Source organism: Capricornis sumatraensis, chromosome 10, assembly GCF_032405125.1.
Source record: "Capricornis sumatraensis isolate serow.1 chromosome 10, serow.2, whole genome shotgun sequence".
Classification (NCBI taxonomy): domain Eukaryota; kingdom Metazoa; phylum Chordata; class Mammalia; order Artiodactyla; family Bovidae; genus Capricornis; species Capricornis sumatraensis.
In genome coordinates, this window is record NC_091078.1 from 53,468,055 (window position 1) to 53,490,767 (window position 22,713).

General features: G+C 36.7%; 1 protein-coding gene and 1 non-coding gene across 24 annotated transcripts in view; one reads left to right on the plus strand and one right to left on the minus strand.

The window, feature by feature from the left end:
- Positions 1 to 22,713, minus strand: part of CLASP2 (cytoplasmic linker associated protein 2) — a 188,135-nt gene that overhangs the window by 111,215 nt on the left and 54,207 nt on the right. For 14 of the 23 annotated variants that reach the window (XM_068982068.1, XM_068982065.1, XM_068982067.1 and 11 more), the window contains 2 exons: positions 22,292 to 22,438; positions 550 to 629 (listed from right to left, as the gene is read on the minus strand). In XM_068982068.1, the coding sequence (XP_068838169.1) occupies positions 550 to 629; positions 22,292 to 22,438 (227 nt within the window). Of the gene's footprint in view, positions 1 to 549; positions 630 to 14,183; positions 14,187 to 22,291; positions 22,439 to 22,713 lie in introns of all 23 variants that reach the window. The other 9 variants (XM_068982070.1, XM_068982072.1, XM_068982074.1 and 6 more) reach the window with 1 other exon arrangement.
- On the plus strand, positions 12,364 to 12,436 carry TRNAG-CCC (transfer RNA glycine (anticodon CCC)). Its single transcript has one exon. It is a non-coding gene; the product is annotated as a tRNA-Gly (tRNA).

Here is a 22,713-nt window from a genome sequence, read left to right on the forward strand (position 1 = left end):
TCAGAGATCCCAAAGAAACAACAGGTGGAAAAATTACTTTCACAATAAAGAGACGTCTGGCTTAGAGATAAAAACCTAAGCATTATCTATGTGAAGGCAGGAACTAAAGCCATAGATTTGAAGGAAGTGACTTAGTAAGAAAATGGAGAGTAAGAAGAGAGGCCTAAAACTAAACCCTTAAGAAATCTCAAATATGCAACAGTCAAATAAAGAAGGATGCAGCTATAAAGGAGAAATAGATGAAACAGACAAAAAGATAGGGGGAAAAAAGAACAACTGTTCACAAGCACCTTTAAAAAAAAATAGTGGATATACTGAGACACTATAATGTAAAATGACTCAACGATATGGATTTAATTATATCTCAGCCTCACTGAAAAATCACTTGAACATCCAACTGTACCAATAAATAATAATTTGATAATAGTAAGTCAAGTATTTTATTTATGCAGTCAACTCAGGAAAACAAGGATTTGAAAAAAAGGGACAAAAACAAGTGATTATAACAGGGAATATGCATGGGGAATGCCACATTACTGGTACCCTTACCTGAACAGAAGGGACATCTGTAAAAGCTTTTATAAAATCATCCTCATCAACTGCTCCGGCACCTCCTTCCTTAGAAGCACCTGATAATTAAATAGAAAAAAAAATTTTTTTTAAGTTTACCCTTAAGCATTTTAGCACCATAATGCCATGAAAAAATTAACTCTTTTGATGTGAAAAAGGCATAATTTTGAGACATTCCATTTTACATGAAGACGTTGAAAACTCTTCAACTTCTAAGAAAAGAGAAGGTACTTAGTAGTAGTTGATTAACTCTCTATAAGATACTAGACAAGGCTGGTAATAGAATCCAAACTATACAAACCCTCTCACCCTTTGTTCAATGAAACAGCAAGGACGCAAGAAATACAGGTAAAAGGATAAACATTAAAAAGAGGAACAGTTTAAGCAACAATGTCACTATCGATGGCAAGTAAGTGAGACAGAGGATCCATGTGTGCTGCAGGGGCCAGGGAAGCAGATGTGGAAAAAATGAGGGTCTTCAAATCAACTGCCAACATACATAGAGCTCTCTTATTGTACATGCACAATCAAAAAGTAAATGCAATAGGCAGTACTTACTTAAAAGTCTCTAATTAACCCAAAAAGAAATGCAAAAAGGCAAAATGGTTGTCTGAGGAGGCCTTACAAATAGCTGAGAAAAGAAGCGACGCTAAAGGCAAATACCCACTAGAATGCAGAGTTCCAAAGAACAGCAAGGAAAGGTAAGAAAGTCTTCCTCACTGATCAATGATCAATACAAAGAAATAGAGGAAAACAATAGAATGAGAAAGAAAATCAGAGATACCAAGGGAACACTTCAGGCAAACATGGACACAATAAGGGACAGAAATGGTATGGACCTAACAGAAGCAGAGATACTAAGAAGAGGTGGCAAACACACACAGAAGAATTGTGAAAAAAGAGATGTTAAAGACCCAAGTAACCACAAAGGTGTGATCACTCACCCAGAGTCAGACATCCTGGAATGTGAAGTCAAGTGGGCCTTAGGAAGCATCACTACGAACGAAGCTAGTGGGGGTGATGGAATTCCAGCTGAGCTATTTCAAATCCTAAAAGATGATGCTGTTACAGTGTTGTACTCAATATGCCAGCAAATTTGGAAAACTCAGCAGTGGCCACAGGACTGGAAAAGGTCAGTTTTCATTCCAATCCCAAAGAAAGGTAATGCCAAAGAACGCTCAAACTACCGCACACTTGCACTCATCTCAGACGCTAGCAAAGTAATGCTCAAAATTCTCCAAGCCAGGCTTCAACAGTACGTGAACCGTGAACTTGCAGATGTTCAGGCTGGATTTAGAAAAGGCAGAGGAATCGGAGATCAGATTGCCAACATCCGCTGGATCACAGAAAAGGCAATAGAGTTCCAGAAAAACATCTACTTCTGCTTTATTCACTAGGCCAAAGCCTCTGACGTTGTGGATCACAACAAACTGTGGAAAATTCTTCAAAAGATGGGAATACCAGACCATGTTACCTGCCTCCTGAAAATCTGTATGCAGGTCAAGAATCAACAGTTAGAACTGGACATGGAACAACAGACTGGTTCCAAATTGGGAAAGGAGTATGTCAAGGCTGTATATTGTCACCCTGCTTATTTAACTTCTATGCAGAGTACATCATGAGAAACGCTGGGCTGGATGAAGCACAAGCTGGAATCAAGATTGCTGGGGGGGAATATCAATAACCTCAGATATGCAGATGACACCACCCTTACGGCAGAAAGCCAAGAAGAACTAAAGAGACTCTTGATGAAAGTGAAAGAGGAGAGTGAAAAAGTTGGCTTAAAACCCAACATTCAGAAAACTAAGATCATGGCATCCGGTCTCATCACTCCATGGCAAATATACTGGGAAACAATGGAAACAGTGACACACTTTATTTTGGGGGGCTCCCAAATCACTGCAAGATGGTGACTTCAATCATGAAATTAAAAGACACGTACTCCGTGAAGAAAAGGTATGACCAACCTAGATAGCATATTAAAAAGCAGAGACATTACTTTGACAACAACGGTCTGTCTAGTCAAAGCTATGGTTTTTTCAGTAGTCATGTATGGATGTGAGAGTTGGACCATACAGAAAGCTGAGTGCCGAAGAATTGATGCTTTTGAACTGCGGTGTTGGAGAAGATTCTAGACAGTCCCTTGGACTGCAAGGAGATTCAACCAGTCCATCCTAAAGGAGATGAGTCCTGAATATTCATTGGAAGGCCTGATGCTGAAGCTGAAACTCCAATACTTTGGCCACCTGATGCGAAGAGCTGACTCACTGGAAAAGACCCTGATGCTGGGAAAGATTGAAGGGAGGAGGACAAGGGGACAACACAGGATGAGATGGTTGGATGGCATCACTGACTCAATAGACATGAGTTTAAACAAGCTCCAAGAGTTGGTGATGGACAGGGAAGCCTGGAGGGCTGCAGTCCATGAGGTCGCAGAGAGTCAGACACGACTGAGCAACTTAATGATTGAACTGAACTGAAATGAACTAAGCTATTGTCTTATAGTTCTTTTATATTCTGTGATACTGGGCCTAGAATCAAGCAAAACACTTTTTTCTGCTAACTCTAATGGTCTAGAATGGTTCTTATTAAACTGTGTCAATGCAGGTGTTGAAAGACCAGAAGCAGAAGGGAGAATGAATCTGCTCCTTCCTAAGTGTTTCCTGTTCTTGTCAGTAAAACCCTAGCAACCCTGGTGGGACATTTCAGTAGGAGTTACAGAATGCAATCTGTCTAACATTCACTGAACCAGTTCATCATGCCTCTCAGAGACACAGGACGGCTACACTTGCCCCTCAGCGGTCTGAGTCACAGCTCTGCAGGGCCTCTGCTCCAAGCCTCTACAGCTTAATCATTTTTACCTCCTCATTTTATTCTTCCAGCTTCACGGGTAGGAGCTACTTACTGTGATTAGCTACCTCCATGATACTTTAGTGTTTTCTTTCTGCATCCTTAATTCATCGATATTCATTTAACAAATTATATTAAATTCTCTCTGTAAAAATCACGTGTGGATTCTGTCTTCTGACTGAACCCTGGCTGGTAACTCTACTTATTATTTATTTCTTCATGGTAAAAACACATGAAATGACTTTCAAATACGTAAGGTATATATTCCAATAGAAAATTATTTAAAAATCTCTCTGATTAAACAATTAAATAGAAAATATCTTTCCGATGAAGTTTATCATCTACCAAAGGAAATATTAGTATTTCAAAACTCCATTTTAAAAAATAATATAATTCAAATTAAAAAAACCACTCAGGATTTCCAAAGGTATGTAAAAAGTGCCTTATCTTAAGAAAAAAAACTCTGAAGGTTTTTATGAGTTTTAACAGCAACAAGAGATGGACCACAGAACAGGATAACATAAAGTTTAAGGCAACATAAATCTGCAAATTAAAAGTAATGACAACTGAATAAAAGAGAAATAAATGCATGCTTACTATTGGAAATTCAATTACAAGAGGAAATAAACTATGTAATTTCCTAGATATTAAAAAGTTCAAGAAAATAAAACTCTCAATGCATGCCCATAATTAGTATAATTAACTGATCACCTGAAAATAACAACAGCAAAGAAACAAAAAGTATGATACCAACCATGTTATTTTAATATCTTACAACATGTATTTATTTACAAATCTCTTAATATGGCAGGGTTTATTGTTTCTGACAATGGATCCCTTGATAGTAATACACAGACATGAACTTTTACAATTTCTTCTCAAAAATTTTTTTTGGCCATGCCAAAAGGCATGATAGATCTTACTTTCCCAAACAGAAACTGAACCCATGTCCTCTGCAGTGGAAGCACAGAGCTCTAACCAAAGGACTGCCAGGGAATTCCCCACCAATCTATCACAGTTGTCTGTCTAAGTCACTGGACAGAAATGTCTTTAGGGACTTGTCCTTGTCCAGTGATGGATATTCAAGATGGTGGAGTAGAAGGATGTGGAGAGTAAAAGGCAAGTTAACCTTGGAGTACAAAATGAAGCAGGGCAAGGTCTAACAGAGTTTAGCCAAGAGAATGAGCTGGTTATAGGAAACACCCTCTTCCAACAACACAAGAGATGACTCTACACATGGACATCACCAGATGGTTAATACCGAAATCAGATTAATTATATTCTTTGCAGCCAAAGATGGAGAAGCTCTATACAGTCAGCAAAAACAAGACTGGGAACTGACTGCGGCTCAGATCATGAACTCTTTATTACCAAATTCAGACTTAAGTTCAAGAAAGTAGGGAAAACCACTAGGCCATTCAGGTATGATCTAAATCAAATCCCTTACAATTATACAGTGGAAGTGAGAAATAGATTCAAGGGATTAGATCTGACAGAGTGCCTGAAGAACTATGGATGGAGGGTTCCTAACACTGTACAGGAGTCAGTGATCAAAACCAACCCCAAGAAAAAGAAATGCAAAAAGGCAAAATGGTTGTCTGAGGAGGCCTTACAAATACCTGAGAAAAGAGAAGCTAAAGGCAAAGGAGAAAAGGAAAGATACATCCATCGGAATGCAGAGTTCCAAAGAATAGCAAGGGGAGAGAGGAAAGTCTTCCTCAGTGATCAATGCAAAGAAATAGAGGAAAACAATAGAATGGGAAAGACTAGAGATCTCTTCAAGAAAATCAGAGATACCAAGGGAACATTTCATGCAAAAATGGACAAAATAAAGGACAGAAATGGTATGGATCAAACAGAAGCAGAAGATATTAAGAAGAGGTGGCAAGCATACACAAAGGAACTATACAAAAAAGATTTTAATGACATGAATAACCAAGATGGTGTGATAAGTCATATATAGCCAGACATTCTGGAGTATAAAGTCAAGTGGGCCTTGACAACGACCAAAGCTAGTGGATGCTTTAGCTGAGCTACTTGAAATCCTAGAAGACTCTACTGTTAAAGTGTTGTACTCAGTATGCCAGCAAATTTAGAAAACTCGGCAGTGGCCACAGGACTGGAAAAGATGTTTTCATGCCAATTCCAAAGAAGGGCAAGGCCAAACAATGTTGAAACTACCGTTCAATTGCACTCATTTCACATGCTAGCAAGGTAAGGCTCAAAATCCTTCAAGCTAGGCTTCAACAGCATGTGAACCGAGAACTTCCAGATGTCCAAACTGGATTTAGGAAAGGCAGAAGAACCAGCGTTCAAACTGCCAACATCCACTGGATCATAGAAAAAGCAAGAGAATGCCAGAAAAACATCTACTTCTGCTTCCTTGACTATGCTAGATGGTGTGGATCACAACAAACTGTGAAAAACTCAAGAGATGGGAATACCAGACCACCTGACCTGCCTTCTGAGAAATCTGTATGCAGGTCAAGAAGCAAAGTTAGAACTGGACATGGAAAAACAGACTGGTTCCAAACTGGGAATGGAGTATGTCAAGGCTGTATATTGTAACCCTGCTCATTTAACTTCTATGCAGAGTACATCATGCAAAATGCCAGGCTGGATCAATCACAAGCTGGAATCAAGATTGCTGGGAGAAATATCAATAACCTCAGATATGCAGATGATACCACCTTAATGGCAGAAAGTGAAGAGGAACTAAAGAGCCTCTTGATGAAGGTGAAAGAGGAGAGTGAAAAAGCTGGCTTAAAACTCAACATTCAAAAAATGAAGATTATGGCATCTAGTCCCATCACTTCATGGCAAATAGATGGGGAAACAATGGAAACAGTGACAGACTTTATTTTCTTGGGCTCCAAAATCACTGCAGACAGTGATTGCAGCCATGAAATTAAAAGATGTTTGCTCCTTGGAAGGAAAGCTATGACAAACCTAGACAGTGTATTAAAAAGCAGACATTAGTTTGCAGACAAAGGTCCATCTAGTCAAAGCTATCATTTTTCCAGTAGTCATGTACAGATGTGAAAGTTGGACCATAAAGAAGGCTGAGCACTCTAGAATTGATGCTTTTGAACTGTGGTGTTGGAGAAGACTCTTGAGAATCACCTGGAGTGCAAGGAGATCAAACCAGTCAATCCTAAAGGAAATCAACCCTGAATATTCATTGGAAGGACCTGACACTGAGGCTAAAGCTCCGATACTTTGGCCACCTGATGCAAACAGCCAACTCATTAGAAACGACGCTGATGCTGGGAAAGACTGAAGGCAGGAAGAGAAGAGGACGACAGAGGACGAGATGGTTTGATGGCATCACCAACTCAATGGACATGAGTTTCAGCAAACTCCAGGAGATGGTGAAGGACAGAGAAGCCTGCTGTGCTGCAGCCGTGGGATTGCAAAGAGTCACAACTGAGCAACTGAAAAACAACCTTATCCAGTAGTTCCTAAATATTCAACACAGTTTTCATAACAACTTTCTTTCCACAATTATTATTTTGTTCCTTTATATGTTAATACCATTTCTTGCAAAATACTTTGTTACAATATTAAGAGCAACTGAGCAACCAGTAGGGAAGTCTGAGAACCAATATCTGACTCCTGGAAACTATACATCCCAACTGGTATAGGAGACCTGCACAGAAACACCACAGCAGAGCCAGTTATCCTCAGTGTGCTCAAGAATGGAAAGCAGAAAGTTCTACAGACAAATGGAGATGTGAAGGGGGAGCTCAGTATGAAGAGTCATTACACTGTATATGCAATTTACCCAAGTGTCATATGTACAACAGAATGCTACTGCCCACACATCAGCCCGCCAGCCACAACAACTCCAAAGGCCTCAAGGGAATGCAGAGAATCTGACCAAACCCCGATAAGGCCAGTGCCAATGACTAAAGACATACATAGGAAAGTCTAAGTTTGAAAGTCACAATTTATTCCAATCATAATGTCTTGATTATGCAGTAAATTCTGTCTTATATAGAGTAGGGTCAAATAAGCTAGTGGAGAATAGAGGGGGGAGGCAGAAATTAAATGGCTTTTAGAAGTCCTACAGAAGAGGGAATTCCCTGGTGGTCCGGTAGCTAAGTCTCTGTGCTCCCAATGCAGGGAGCCCAGGTTCGATCCCTGGTCAGGGAACTAGATCCCACATGCTGTAAGGAAGAGTTCACATGCTACAGCCAGAAGATCCCATGAGCCGCAATTAAGACCCGGTGCAGCCAGATACATAAATTTTAAAAAAGAAGTCCTACAGAGATATAGAGACAAATCAGCCTTAGGACTATCTCAGATATGACAGGCCTCTAAACCTGGACACGAATATTACCAAATTTGGTAAGGACTTACATAGTTTGAATACTTGACCCTAATGTACCTTACTTACTTCTGAGAATCGCTGTGGTTAAGCAGAAGTGCTGCTCACAGAGGCCATGCTGAGTTCTGCATTCTAACCTTTCTTACATCTCACATGTCTTATAAGGACATCTTTTTATAAACCTAGTTTGCCTAATGTTTTTCCTCACCTTCAATTTGAGTGTTTGGCCTACAAAGTGTTATAGGAAAAGGATCTCTGCATAGGAAATAAACTGTTGAATCAATTGTTTCATTTCACATTCGACATTCCATCTTCTGATACAACTTTAAAAAGTTCACCTAAACATACTACAAAATCCCTTTAGTACCAGCAAGGAAATAACTACACAGAAGAAAGTGAAAAAGAGTAATGGGCTTTCATGTCAAATATTACTGCAAGAAAAGGAGAACGGGCATGCACACCAAGGAGACGTATTTAGACAAATTAAGCTTGAAAGCAGGAGCACAGGTAAAGGTTGGGCTGAAGGGACAAGCAAAGCTGGCTTCCAAACTGCCTGAAGCTCTTTCAAATGTAACTGGGTTAACAATGACACCAGAGGATGTTAATGACCTGAAACAGAACAGAAGAGCTCTGCCCAGCTGTCTGGTGGTGGTGATGGTGGTTTAGTCGCTCAGTCGTGTCCGACTCTTGTGACCCCATGGACTGTAGCCCGCCAGGCTCCTCTGTCCATGGGATTCTCCAGGCAAGAATACTGGAGTAGGGTGCCATTGCCTTCTCCAGGGGATCTTCCCGACCTGGGAATTGAACCCAGGTCTCCTGCATTGTAGGCAGATTCTTTACCAACTGTGTGAAGCCCGCACAGTTGCCTAACCACTTTAAAACAGAGGTCAGTAATTTTTTTCTGTAAAGGACTAGAGAGTAAATATTTTAGACTCTGGGGGCCATGTGGTTTCTGTTGCAATTTCTCAACTCTGCCATTATAGCCTAAAAGCAGCCACAGACAATATGTAAATAGTGAACAAGGCTGTATTCCAATAAAGTTCTACTTGCGGACTACTGCAATTTGAATTTGATATAGTTTTCACATGTCATACAATATTCTTCTTCTTCTGAATATTACTAGTCATTTAAAGATGTAGAAAACATTCTTAGCTCATGGGTGAAATAAAGACAGACAGTTGGCTGGACTTGGCCTGTGTACTATAGTTTGCTGATCCCTGCTCCAGAATCTACTCTAAGCTGGTAATCACTTGCACTGGGAGGCACAGGGAGGGGAAGGCCGATTAGGGGGTATTGTCATTCAGGAGATAGCATGGCTTCTCGTGTGCCAGACTGGCTAGAGCAGGCACTCTCAGAAATCCTCAAATACTACTTCCAGAGGTTCAAGTATAAAGAGAAAACTCCATTCTTGCCAGTCCTTAACTACTAAGGATACAAAGGTGAATGAAGCCAAGGGTAAAGTAGTATGTTTTAGATACAGGAGCAAGGAGAGCAAGGTCTCAGAGGTGGAAAGAGGCAGGTTCCTCCCACGCTACAATGAAGTGACTAGCACTGAAGACAAAGATAAATGCAGGAAAAACAACATGGAAGGAAGTATGGCATGAACCTTGATAAAATTCATAAAACATCCATAATTTTTCAAGAGAAAATTACACTAATGAAACAACCAATGATGCTTTTGAAGAGTGCTATGAAAAGACAGAAGAGCTTTCTGGATCCTCAACTTTCTAAGGGAAGTAGGCTGAAAAAGATACTCAGCTGAAAACACAAGACACTTATAGGCAAAAGAAGAAAAGACTTAGGGGGGCAGAGCCGAGGGTCCAGGGCGCAACCAACAACAGAGGAAAACAATGGTTTAGAGAAGCATACCCAAAGAGAGAATGAAACCTTCTTGATGGAACATTCATGACACCTGAAGTAAGGGAAACTGACAGCAGACTCCTGTAGGATTTCAAAATGCTACAAATCAGTGACTATTAGGACGTTCCTGTTCCTCCCCTTTTTAAAATAAGAGTGTCGATTATGGTTTTTCCATGCTGGTACCACCATTATATGTTGACTGTGTGAGGTGTAAGTAGATGTCTTTTTAGCTCAGAGGCCCTAGGATGGAGAGGAGCCACCCAGAGGCTCACACGCATCTGGACCTGGTGCAGATCACAAGATGATGGACTGTAAACCTGATGGTATAATTAGGATGAGACTTTTGGGAAATGTCCACGAGTACCGTTTGTATGTGGGAGACATGTGAATTACTGTGGTCAGAGGGCAAGCTGCAGCAGACTGCACAAAGAGCTATAAAAGCTGCTTTCACTGCTGACAACTTCTCATTTTATAATACAATTTTGTAGCTTTCCCTATTGAAAAGTGAACTTCCCAGGAAAAGAGGTGGAGAGGAGTAACTGAGATTCTAGTTGAGACAAGACCTAGGACAGGCTGAAGGGGTCCCTATCTGGTGATTCTCTAGTGTGTAGCATAAATAAACTTCCTCTGAGGAAAGCTTCTGGAACCTCCAATTTGGACCTGAAGGACCAATTCAATTGAAGGACCAAGTTCAAGCAATGAACTGACAATCAAAGTTCAAATATGTTGACTCCTTGAACAAAACAGAATTAAACTGCACGGGTCCACTTACATATAGTTTTTTAGAATTTATTTAGTTTTTTAAAAATACTGAGGTCTACACTTTGTTTTATTTACTTATTTTTTTGGCTGCACGGCATGCAGGATCTTAGTTTCCCAACTAGGGATTGAACTCGGACCCCTGGCAGTGAAAGCATAAAGTCCTAACCACTGAACCAGAAAGGAATTACCCTAGGATTTTTAAGATAAATAACGCAGTACTACATGATGGATGGTTTGCTGAATCCATGGGTGTAGAATGGCAAACAGGGAGGACTGACTAGGGGACCTGAGTATCCGATGACTTGGGTATTCGTGGTGGGTCCTGGAACCGATGCTCACAGGTACTGGGGGATGACTGTACACAAGAGGGCAAACCATTGTGAATTAAGTCACAGGGAACAAAGAACAGAATTTTAGAAGTGTAGATATGAGAACTGTCTAGGTACAGACTACAGAATATTAATAGAGAGGGTATAATGCTTAAAGAAATAATATGGATAGACTCACAAAGATGTCAATCAATAAAAGATAGCAGGAATAAACAGACAATTTGGGGGGGAGGAAAATGCAGTAGTACAACTATTTAAATTGAAACAAAACAAAACCAACTTTGACTGAAAGATTACACAAAAGAAATATTTAGAGAACTAGAAGATAAACCTGAATAAACTACTCAGAATGTGGCAGAGAGAAACAGGGAAATGGAAGGACATGAAAAGACATGGAGGTCAGCATGAGAAGTTCTAATCTCTACCTAATCGGAGTGCCTCAGAGAGAGAGAGAGAATGGAAATGTTCACAAAAAGATGATGGCTGTAAACTTTCAAGATCCATGGAAACCAGGAATCTATAGAGTCAGGATGCACAACATAACCCAAGCAAGATAATTAAAAAGAAACCCACACCTAGAACTCTGCGGTGTAACTGCATAACACCAAAGAGTCAGTCACCAGAGAAAGAAGAGATCACCTAGAATGGAACAACAGACTTCTCCAAAGCAACAGTGGGAGCCAGAGAATATATTAATATCCTCAGAGTTTTAAAAGAAAGAACTGTAAATCTAATTGTGTACTTAGGAAAATTAATCTTTAAATAAGAACACAAGTGGAAAAAGTCAATGCACTTAAAATGAAGAAAACTTGAGCCCACCTCATGCAATGAGTTGACTCATTGGAAAAGACTTTGATGCTGGGAGGGATTTGGGGCAGGAGGAGAAGGGGACGACAGAGGATGAGACGGCTGGATGGCATCACAGACTCGATGGACATGAGTCTGAGTGAACTCCGGGAGCTGGTGATGGACAGGGAGGCCTGCCGTGCTGCGATTCATGGGGTCACAAAGAGTCGGACACGACTGAGTGACTGAAATGAACTGAACTGAACTGAAGGATGGTCTGATTAGAGGTTGGCAGAGGTTGGCAAACATTTTCTGAAAAGGGCCAGATAAAAAATATTTTAGGCCTCACGGTGTGTGGTGCAATTACTCAACTCTTCACAAATGAATGAGTGTGGCTACATTTTAATAAACCTTGATTTCTTAAATCAGATAGCAAGGACTTATTTGGCTGTTGGCTATAATCTGCCAAACTCTGGGGTAGATAAAAAGCTCAAAACAATATATAGTAAAATCATTTTAGAATTAAACTGTATCTAGGTGATTAGTCGTAAAATCAAAATATAATTAATTTAATTTCCATGCTTCAAGCAAAAAAATTAGAAATTTTAAATTAAAAAATACTATGCTGAGGAACCTTGAGAGCAATTACACTGAGTGACAAATACAGTATGATCTCGCTACTTGTGAATTAAAAAAAAAAAGGCACAGATACAGAGACCAGATTGGTGGTTGCTAGAGGCAAGGGGTAGATGAAATAGGCGAAGAGAATAAAAAGATACAAACTTCCAATTATAAAATAAATTAAGTCATGGTATGTAAAGTACAGTATGCTGACTACAGTTAATATTATATTGCATATTTGAAAGTTGTGGGACTTCCCTGGTAGTCTAGTGGCTAAGACTCTGAGCTCCCAATGCAGGGGGCCCAGGTTCGATCCCTGGTCAGGGAATTAGACCCCACATGCTGCAAGTAAGTGCAGCAAAATAAATAAATAAAACTAAGTTAGAAAAAAAAGTTGCTGAGAGAGTAAATATCAAAAGTTCTTATCACAAGAAAAAAACATTCTGCAATTATGTATGGTAAAGGATGTTAACTCGACTTACTATGGTGATCATTTTGCAATATATACAAATTATGAATCATTATGTGGTACAACTAAAACTAATCTTATATGTCAATTACACCTCTATTTAAAAAAAAAGAAAATGCATTGACTCTGTAGATGAATCTGGGGAGAACTTAACATCTTTATAACACTGTTTTCCTATCCAGGAATGTAGCATGTCCATTTATTCATACCTTTTAAAATTTCTTTCAATAAAGTTTTATAATTTAACAAAATACTATGCTTTTACCATAAAAGAAAAACATTTTCAGGTATCTAGAAATAAACCAAACCAAACAAACAAAAAATAGAAAAACTTTGAGGGGAAGAAAGATTAAATTTTAATGAGACATTAAAGAACACCAAAATTCGTGGATAGATACTCTGTGTTCATGGACAGGAAATCTCAGTATCATAACGATGTCCAGTACTCCCAAACCACTGCCATAATCAAGCCTCAAACAGGATTTTTTGTGGAAATTGTCAAGCTGATTCTAAAATCTATTTGGAAGACCAACGGACCAAGAACTGTTGAAATAACCCTTGTATAAGTAAAAGGTAGAAGTACTTGCCCACCCAGAAATCAAGACTTGCAAAACTAAGATGAAGATGACAATTAGGTTTTACTGCAGGGATAGACCAACTTATCAAACGAACAAAATACAAACCTCAAAAATAGATCCACAAATGTATAAAAAAATTGAAAAATGACAAAGAAATGATTAACAGGGAAAGTAATTCAATAATAATGCCCTAAAATTCAACAAAAGACTGAAATAACGGACTATCTATTTTAAAAAAGTTATTTCCTTTCGAAGGGAAATTTTAAAACTTTTAAAAAGCAAATTAAAACTTAACAGTAGACATTCTGATTCACAAGGTAAAATGGTAGTCATCCAATTTCAAATCAAATGTTCTATGAAATACTCCAAAACGCAGAGACCAAAAAGGAAAACAAATAAAACTGCCCAGAGCACATAACTTGTTATACATGTTCTCACTTCAAACTTCAACTGTCCCATTATAGATAAATGGGGAATATAGACATCCTAAAACCAGCAATGTCAACTACAGAGCCCTTGCTGGAGAGAAAATTCTGAGGAATTTGTATGGAAGAGGAGGATCCTGGCAGGGGAGCATGCAGGTATCAAGTATGGTTCCTTGTAGAACCAGCGATAAGCAGCACCTAGATGAGGGAGGTATCCCTTCAAAGCTTGGTGGATAAAGGAAGAGAAGATAAGGGTTCTCCTGAAACAAGATGGTATCATAGTGTCATAGAATCAGAAGTATAATAGAAAACCCCCTTGTATTAATTAGAAAAGAAGTTGCATTTCACTATACCAACAGAAGAGGGCATTCCTGAACTAAGAAACAGTCTATTTTTCTTTCAGGCCCCAGAGAATCACTTGTTATTTGAAAATATTCTTAGGATATTTGAGGAAATTTGAGTATAGAATGGAAGTGCTTAAAAGGAGGTGTATAATTTAAAAGAATAAACTTACAGAAAATAAAAGGGCTTAAAGGAACAAGTTAAATGTCACCACAAAAAAATCAGACAAATCCACAATATGGGAAAATCTTAAAAGACAACCAGCTTAGACTCTTAAAAAAGTCAATGTTGTGGTATAAAAATTGGTAAAGGAATTGTTTTATACATAATACTCTGAAATATTCTGGCATATGATAATAGTATTATGGTTATAATGAAGACATTTTTAACAATTAGAAGTTTCATATTAAAATACTTATGGCTGCAATGTTGTGATGTCGACAATTTACTTTCCAACTGTCAAGTTTTGAAAAAAGTATGCATGAGAATATATCTATATGGAGATGATTTAAAAAAATATGGCGAAATGCTAGTTGTTAGATCTGAGTGATGATTATTTGCTGTATGCCAATTGATGCTTTTGAACTGTGGTGTTGGAGAAGACTCTTGAGAGTCCCTTGGACTGCAAGGAGATCCAACCAGTCCATTCTGAAGGAGATCAGCCCTGGGATTTCTTTGGAAGGAATGATGCTAAAGCTGAAACTCCAGTACTTTGGCCGCCTCATGCAAAGAGTTGACTCATTGGAAAAGACTTTGATGCTGGGAGGGATTGGGGGCAGGAAGAGAAGGGGACGACAGAGGATGAGATGTCTAGATGGCTTCACTGACTCGATGGATGTAAATCTGAGTGAACTCCGGGAGTTGGTGATGGACAGGGAGGCCTGCCGTGCTGCGATTCATGGGGTCGCAAAGAGTCGGACACGACTGAGCGACTGAACTAACTGAACTGAGCTTTGCTATATGCTAAAAATTTTTCATAATAAAAACTACATAAATTCTAGCTCACTAAAAAGCTACAGTAAGTATGGATTAACATCAGGGAAAAAGGAAAGAATCTACAGGAATCAAAATCCACACAGTTAGTAGTTATTTCAAGTCAATGGAGGAAAGAACGTTTCGTCTAACTGCAAAGACAATAACTTGTCCATACTTGAGGAAAACATTTAAATGAATATACTGTCACCTTATACATAAGAATTTCAGGTATATGGGACAAACAATGTAAAATAATTTTATGTTTTAGAATAAATTAGACTATTTGTATAAACTTTTGGGTCAGAATAGTCCTTATACAAGAGAGGAAATTTGGAAGTAAAAAAAAGGACAGATATTTTACCTAACAAAACAAAATTTTAAAATTTTGATATAAAAGTGCCACAGATAAAAGAGAGACTGAGGAAACACTTGTGACTTATAATAAGAGCATAAAAGGCCTAATATTTTAAAAATTGTAACAAATTGTTGAGAAGATAAAACAGTCCAATTTTTTAAAATGAGAAAATAATAAATTATAACTCACATAAGAGAATATGCTAATTCCCATTAGTAAATTCAAATATTCCAAATTTAACTGGAATATAAACTCTAGGAGGACAGGTCTTGGTTCCGTTCCCTGATATTTCCTAGAGATTAAAAAAGTAGCAGCACATTGAAAAAGCTTTCAGTAAACATTTGCTCATTGCTGCCTGGCTGGGCAGGTGGATGCACATTAAAAGAAAGCGGTACCAAGTGACATTCACCAAATGTCATTCACCAAAATGACAATTAATGAAGCTGTTCTATTCAATGCTGGAGAAGGTAAAATAATGTCTTTATTAAAATGAAAAACAAGCAACCTCATTTAAAGGCGTCTATTCTACAGATTTCCTTCTAGAGAAGGAAATGGTAACCTAGAGTATTCTCTTCAGAAAAGACTGGCAGGCTACAGTCCATGGGGTCGCAAAAGGGTTGGACATGACTTAGCCACTAAACAACAACAAATAGAACAATTCTACAGATTAGAAGCACCAGAAGGTCCAAATATATAAGTACACGGAGACCTGCATTCTTAGTAATCACATTAAGTTGTGAACAGCCTGAATGACACTGACACTGGAATGGTTTATTAAATCATGGTCCATCAATAATGTGGGATACTCTACATTATTAAAAAAAATGTGACAGCTCTCATTCTCGATGTTACAAAAACAAAAATATGTTTTGTGGGGGGCGGGGAAGCAAGCTGCAAAGTGTTTACCAGCATGTTTAATGTGAGCAAAAATAAAATCTAATCTGAATACCTACACAAATAAACATGGAATAAGATATGGAAGGAATATCATAGATAATACTGGCTACTTAGGGCAAAGAGATTAGAGAGACCAGATATTAAGAACTTTTTTTTCTAAACATTTCTCTAATGTTAGACTTGTTAACAGTCAGTGTATCTTTCATGGGCATGCCAGGTGGCTCAGCAATAAAGAATCTGCCTTTAATGCACGAGATGCAGGTTCAATCCCTGGGTTGGGAAGATCCCCTAGACAAGGAAATGCAACCCACTCCAGTACTCTTGCCTGGGAAACTCCATGGACAGAGGAGCCATGGGGTGGCAAAGAGTCGGCCATGACTTGGCAACCAAGCAGTAACAACATGCCTTTTACATTAAAAAAAAAAAATCAAACTATGCATTGCATTACTAAGAAACACAAAAACTGATTCTAAAAAGGAAAAATGTCTGTGTACAAAATAGATAACTACTAAGAACCTACTGTAGAGCACAGGGAAATTTACTCAATATTCTGTGGTGACCTAAAGGGGAAGAAAACCCAAAAAAGAGGAGATACACATATCCATATGGCTGCGTCACTGTGCTGTGAGTAGAAATCAATACACCATTGTGAAGCAACCATACTCCAATAAAAATTAATTCTAAAAAAAGAAATTTAAAATTTTAATTAAAAAATTAAATGTACAACATGGTCATCATAGAAATAATGTTTATCAATTCAATAATATAATGTGATAAATATAAGCTTGGAATTATAAGCTATCAATATTAAAAACTTCTACTTTATATGGACCAAGTATAACAAGTCTAACTAATGGAAAAAGTCCCTCCCATGTGTGACCTATGTTAATGATATTTCACTCTTTTCTGAGACAAACTTTGAAGTCAATTTGCCTGCCTAAATGACACTCTAGTTTTCTAACACTTAAATCTCAAGTCAAAAAGTACAGGCAAATGAAGCATGGAAAGGCCAGAACACTAACAAGCACTAATACTAGTTGGTGGGATGATGAGCATGGACAGAGATAGTCATTTCTTTTCCACTTTTTTCTCCTTGAGCACTCTGATGGTCTGCTCAGTGGCTAATGTGAAGCCCTACACATAGCAGGCTCTATACAAAGACGCAGACCAGAACAATAACTTATCTGTGAAGAGAGTGGGTTTTCAATATGCCTACTAATTTCAATCAAAATAGTCTGGTTGTTTATACTATTTCCTCCCTTCTCTTAAACATTCTGAATGCTTCATAAAATAAACTTTGTACAATGAAAATTTTTTCAACTTTTGCACAATAGGTAAAACAAAACTGAGGTAAAAGAAAATAACTGTAGCAAAACACATATATTTTTAGACATACCAGACAATTAGGCAGCTTACTGATTTATATTTAACTACTTATCAGTTAATTATTCAAATAATATTTACCTTAAAACCAAAGTTAAGAGAGATAGCACCAGGGCTTCTTATGAATAAATGAGAGGGGATTCACAGTAATTTAAGATGGAACCAATCCCTAAATTCCAAATTTAACAGTGTTTTGCTCCATAGGATAAAAATAAGAAATATGTATCTCATGTATTATGAGGGAGGAGATGACCCAGAGATGATCCAAAGAGCCCTTGACAGTGGGCCAAACACTGGGCTCTTGTCTCGTCTCTGCTAATAACTAACTGGTCTTGGATGTATCATTTACTTTCTGAGTCTGTTCATCTGAACTGGGGTTGTATCATTTTTTGAGATAACTTCAGGGCTAAAATCTTCTGGGTAGTACCATTCCCAGTCATTAGGGGGAATAAAAGAGGAATAAAGCAACAAAACAAAATACACAAACAGAAAAGTTACTTGGTTTTATATAATTTCAAAGACAAGAAACTAAGGTTTACAAGTTAAAAATTCAGACTTCAAGATTAAACAAATTCTATGAGATTTGTTTTATTAATTATATACCAATTTTCATAATCTTGATTTTGTTAAAAGGGAAAACAACTTTGCTGTCTGCATGACAGGAATAAATGGGAATGATTAGCATAATCTGTGGAAAATAGATATTTGGACATAAATAATAAAACAGGTAAGACAAGTAAGACAGGTGACAAATCACTAACCTCAAAATCTGGTAAGAATTATAAGTAAGAGCAATTATATCATCATCTAACTCAATTTTTATTTTTAAAAAAGAATAGCAGCCAAAATAATTGGTACAGGAATAGGGACATTATAACTCAGAAGATAAGCTTTAAAAAGGCAGCTGTAAAGAGGAAAACACTAAAAAAAGCATTTCCATTTATAATAAAAAATTACTAGTTGGCTTATTTCCAAATATTCTACTTTGTTGGGAATCACACTAGTTGAGGCTTAAAATGACTGATTTGTGGATGCTGAAAATAGTGATGCTTCCTACAGATTTTAACCTCAGAACTTTAGGATCTAAAGTTTATCGAGTTTAGTACTGGTGGCACTGTAACAAAATGCTTTTTGTGCTTCACCCACTTATTAAAAGCATGACCAGTTCAAGTTGCTTAAATTCTCCAAACTATAGTTTGCTTATCAGTAAAACTGAGTTAATAAAGTACCTAAATTAGTTTTAATAAAACTTGAGTTTTATTAAATTCAAGGTTTAAATGAAAACATACATAAAAACAGACCCTAGTATTTTTGGAAAAAACAAGTTATTGACTAAAATACTATAGAAATGTAAATATCTGAAATAATCAAGTATCTTCACCAATTGTATTGAAGCCATTAAGCCAAAAGAAGGGAAAATGTGTTTATCTAAATTCCTACTATGAAATCACAAATGTTATTCAGAAAATGGAATATTTAAGGGAATTCAATTTATCTTTATTCTAATTTGCAAAGCATAAAGACACTTTTGACAGCCACATAATATGGATTTTCATAGCAATGGTATATCGATATGGAGCAACCCATAATCTTTTAAAAAAAATTCTCCTTGGTTTAGAAGCCACCCACTATGAGAACAGGTTGGCACGTTGAGCCAAAGAACAAAACAAAACTAACACTGAAGAGTAAACACAGGTCTTACTGACTTTAATTAACTGGATAGGATATTTTGCTAAAAATAGCATACACCTCTTTAATCTCGATTTATATCTCTGGGAGAAGTAAATTAAACTCCAAGAACTTCAAAGTAGATTCAATCAGGGTTCTAAAAGATGCTCACTTTATTTTTATTTTGGAAATCTTACCTGAAAAGAAATTTGTTAAACACAGTGAACTGTGATTGGCTTTTACCACTATTACATACCTCTACCTACTGTACCCTTTCAATCAGGAACTTATCATGCCTATTTATTACATACCACGGAGTAGCAAACAAAACGCTTGGACTGACCCACCATTATTCCATATAAAGTTAGGAGAAATAAACTGTACAGTCTAGAAAACGCAATAGTTATAATAGAGGCAGGACAACCCTCAAGTATTTGAAAGTATGTTAACAAATAATCCACCTTCTCTGCCTAAGTTACAAGGAGCAGATTTTTAAGCAATATAAGAATTAAATTACCCAGATTTGAAATGGCTTATAACTTTTGTGAAGGATACTATGCCAAACTGAAAGAGCACAAGCAATCAATGTACCTTTTGATTCAGTAGTTTAAAAATTCATTCCAAGAAATGGCAGGAGATGTGCTGGAATATATGCACGAGAGACTGACGGCATACGACAGCAGAAACACGAAAGCAAGCCTAGGTATTATTTAGCCATGAATAGGTTTAAATTAGTAATTTAAGACCATGAGAAAATGGTCAGGGTTAAGTATTAATATAAAGAAAAAACATATACAAAACTATATAATGAAGGATGCCAATACTGCCCTCCTAAGAAAATGTCTGTATGTGTAAAAATAATTGGAAAAGTAACTATAAAAATAACTGGGACAAAATACAGTTGATTATGTCTTGTGTAGTGGTACTACAGATGGTTTTTGTTCCAAATTTAATCCATGAATATATACTTAATTAGATGCTGAATAATCAACCAAGTATCAGGAATACTCTGAAAGGGACTGCTATACCTAAATAGTAAATTTAAGTATATGACTCCCAATGCCCCTTCTAACTCAAAGATTCTACAACTCTAAGAAAACTATCTGTGACTGATTTAAAAATCAGTAAGCCTCAGCCAAGAACAAAAAAGTTGAAAGCTGTATTTTCAAAGGACTGACAGCCAAGAATAGCATTAATTTCTAAAGCAATATCAGTATCTTCTGGCTAAGAGTTTTTTTCTTAGACAGAAAAATGGGCAGTGAACCTAAATGAGCTACGGCAAACAAAAGAAACAAACAAACAAAAAACTGCAGAATGAATATGCTATTGCCAAAACAATGAAGAGGAGGAGATGAATGAAGAAAAAACGAAGGTGTATCCCTTGTTTTTATCAAAAGGGCTGCCACCAAAATAGACAGCATCCTCTGTATGAGTGATTAATGATGACAATGCTGAAAGCTACCTACACTCTTCTATCTGGTAGGATTACAAATCAGAGAAGGGAATATGGTATTAAGAAAGTCTCTGCTTCTTTAAAAAATCTGATTTTATCAAGTTGATTAACATCAGAATTAAGTGACTTTTAGTAGGTAAACTACAATCTCAACTTTCATCAAAGAAAAGAAAACATGAAAATCACAGCTCCACTGGCTCAGAGTCACAGAAATGTTAAAATATTTTCACAAAGCATTTTAAATATTAATCCATTTTAAGTCAAGGCAATTTCATAAAATAATTATCATAATATCACAGATTAGAAACTTATAAGTCAAAATAAAGAAAACATATTCCTCTTGTAATTAGCAAAGGTAGCCATTTGTTACAAAAGTAAGCCACCACAGAATGTCATTAACTTTATACCAGAGATAAGAATCCATACTAGACATCATGTGATAGGCTATAATGACTAGAGAATGAGAATATACTCTTAAAATTGCAAAACAAAAAGAAAATGATTAAAATACTAAAGTATAAATTACTCAAAATATCCAGAAATTATTTATATGCATGCAAATATACATGTATATACCATACCATACCATCTTTCTTGCTAGTATTGAAGATATTTAAAAGATGAAATATTTATAATAGTTTTACTATGTTTAGAATATCCTATGATGTAAAAAATAACATTTGGTTGTATAGAAAGATCAAGAAAACACAACTTATAGAACCTGGTCAAAATACAGTTCATTTTTCTTTCCTTTTTATTTTTAATAAAAGGACTGTAGACAAAAAAAAAAAAAAATCCCAAAGGCTATGACTTTCCCACTAGCTATCATAAACAAGTAAAAATCTATTTTCCCAAATTATAACACATAAATTTATTAATAAAAAAGAGAAAGAAACTACTGTCTTTTTAGCATTAAATATTTATCTTTTTTCTTATAGAATTCATTTTACTGTAAAAACTTGGCAAAACTAGCACCTTAAAAATACAGCTTTCTAATTAGTGGATGAAAATAATACTCATAAAAAATTCAAAGATAAACAATATGCTAAAAAGTTTAATATGATCAAAGAATATACTATGTGTTATATAATTGCCATAAAACCTGGTTTTTCCTATTTATTATTAATCCAGAATACATTTTTGAGGTAATTTTACTTGACCACCACCCATTTCCTATTGTGACAAATTATTCAATACCCAGTATCTTTAACCATTTCTCCAATGTTAGAGTATTTAAGACTTCTGCCCTAGATGAATGTATATGAACATTATACGAATCAGTACTTCCTTAACAACTAAAGCACCTGAAAATAGCCAAATTCTGAAAAACCTACTTTCTCCTTGAAAACAGAAAGACCCAAACCCCTAACACGCCCTTAAATATCTTTTTATGGCATCTGAAAAATAAATAATCTCAAGAAAACACAAATTCACTTATGTTCTGAGAGGAAATATCAATATACGAAATTTAAATGTTTTCGGAAAGGCAGCATATTCTTCTGAGTGCTGCAACAGATTCTCTAGCTCTGCAATCCTGCTGCAGTCATGAATAAACATATTCCTCTGAAGTTCTAAGTATGTGTGGCCATATCAAGGGCATGAGGCATGCACATCAGATTTGAAATGGATTTACATTACCTCCAACCTTAGGGCCACCTGCTGAACCAGGCTTCCTTGCACTGTTGACAGGATTTCCGGATGTTTTAGGTGCAGGAACCTTGAAGGCCGAAGCAGCTGATGATGGCCTATTTCCATCCACTGATTCTTCATCATCAAAGCTCTTATCTGCACAAAGTGTTAGAAAAATGTATTTTAAGAGAACCAAGCTTTGCTCAATTTTCCATAAAACTCAAAAATCAAAAAAGGTATGTATAAAGTCATTACTTTCTAAGATAGATAATACAAAATAAAGCTCCTTTGAATAAGCATTTATATACTAACACTATATAAAATAACCCAGTGTAATTTAAAATCAGTTTACAATATTATCTTAGTTCTTACCTAGATATATTAAGTCAAAACATAAGACCAAACACATAAACACTAAGAGTAGTAAGAAG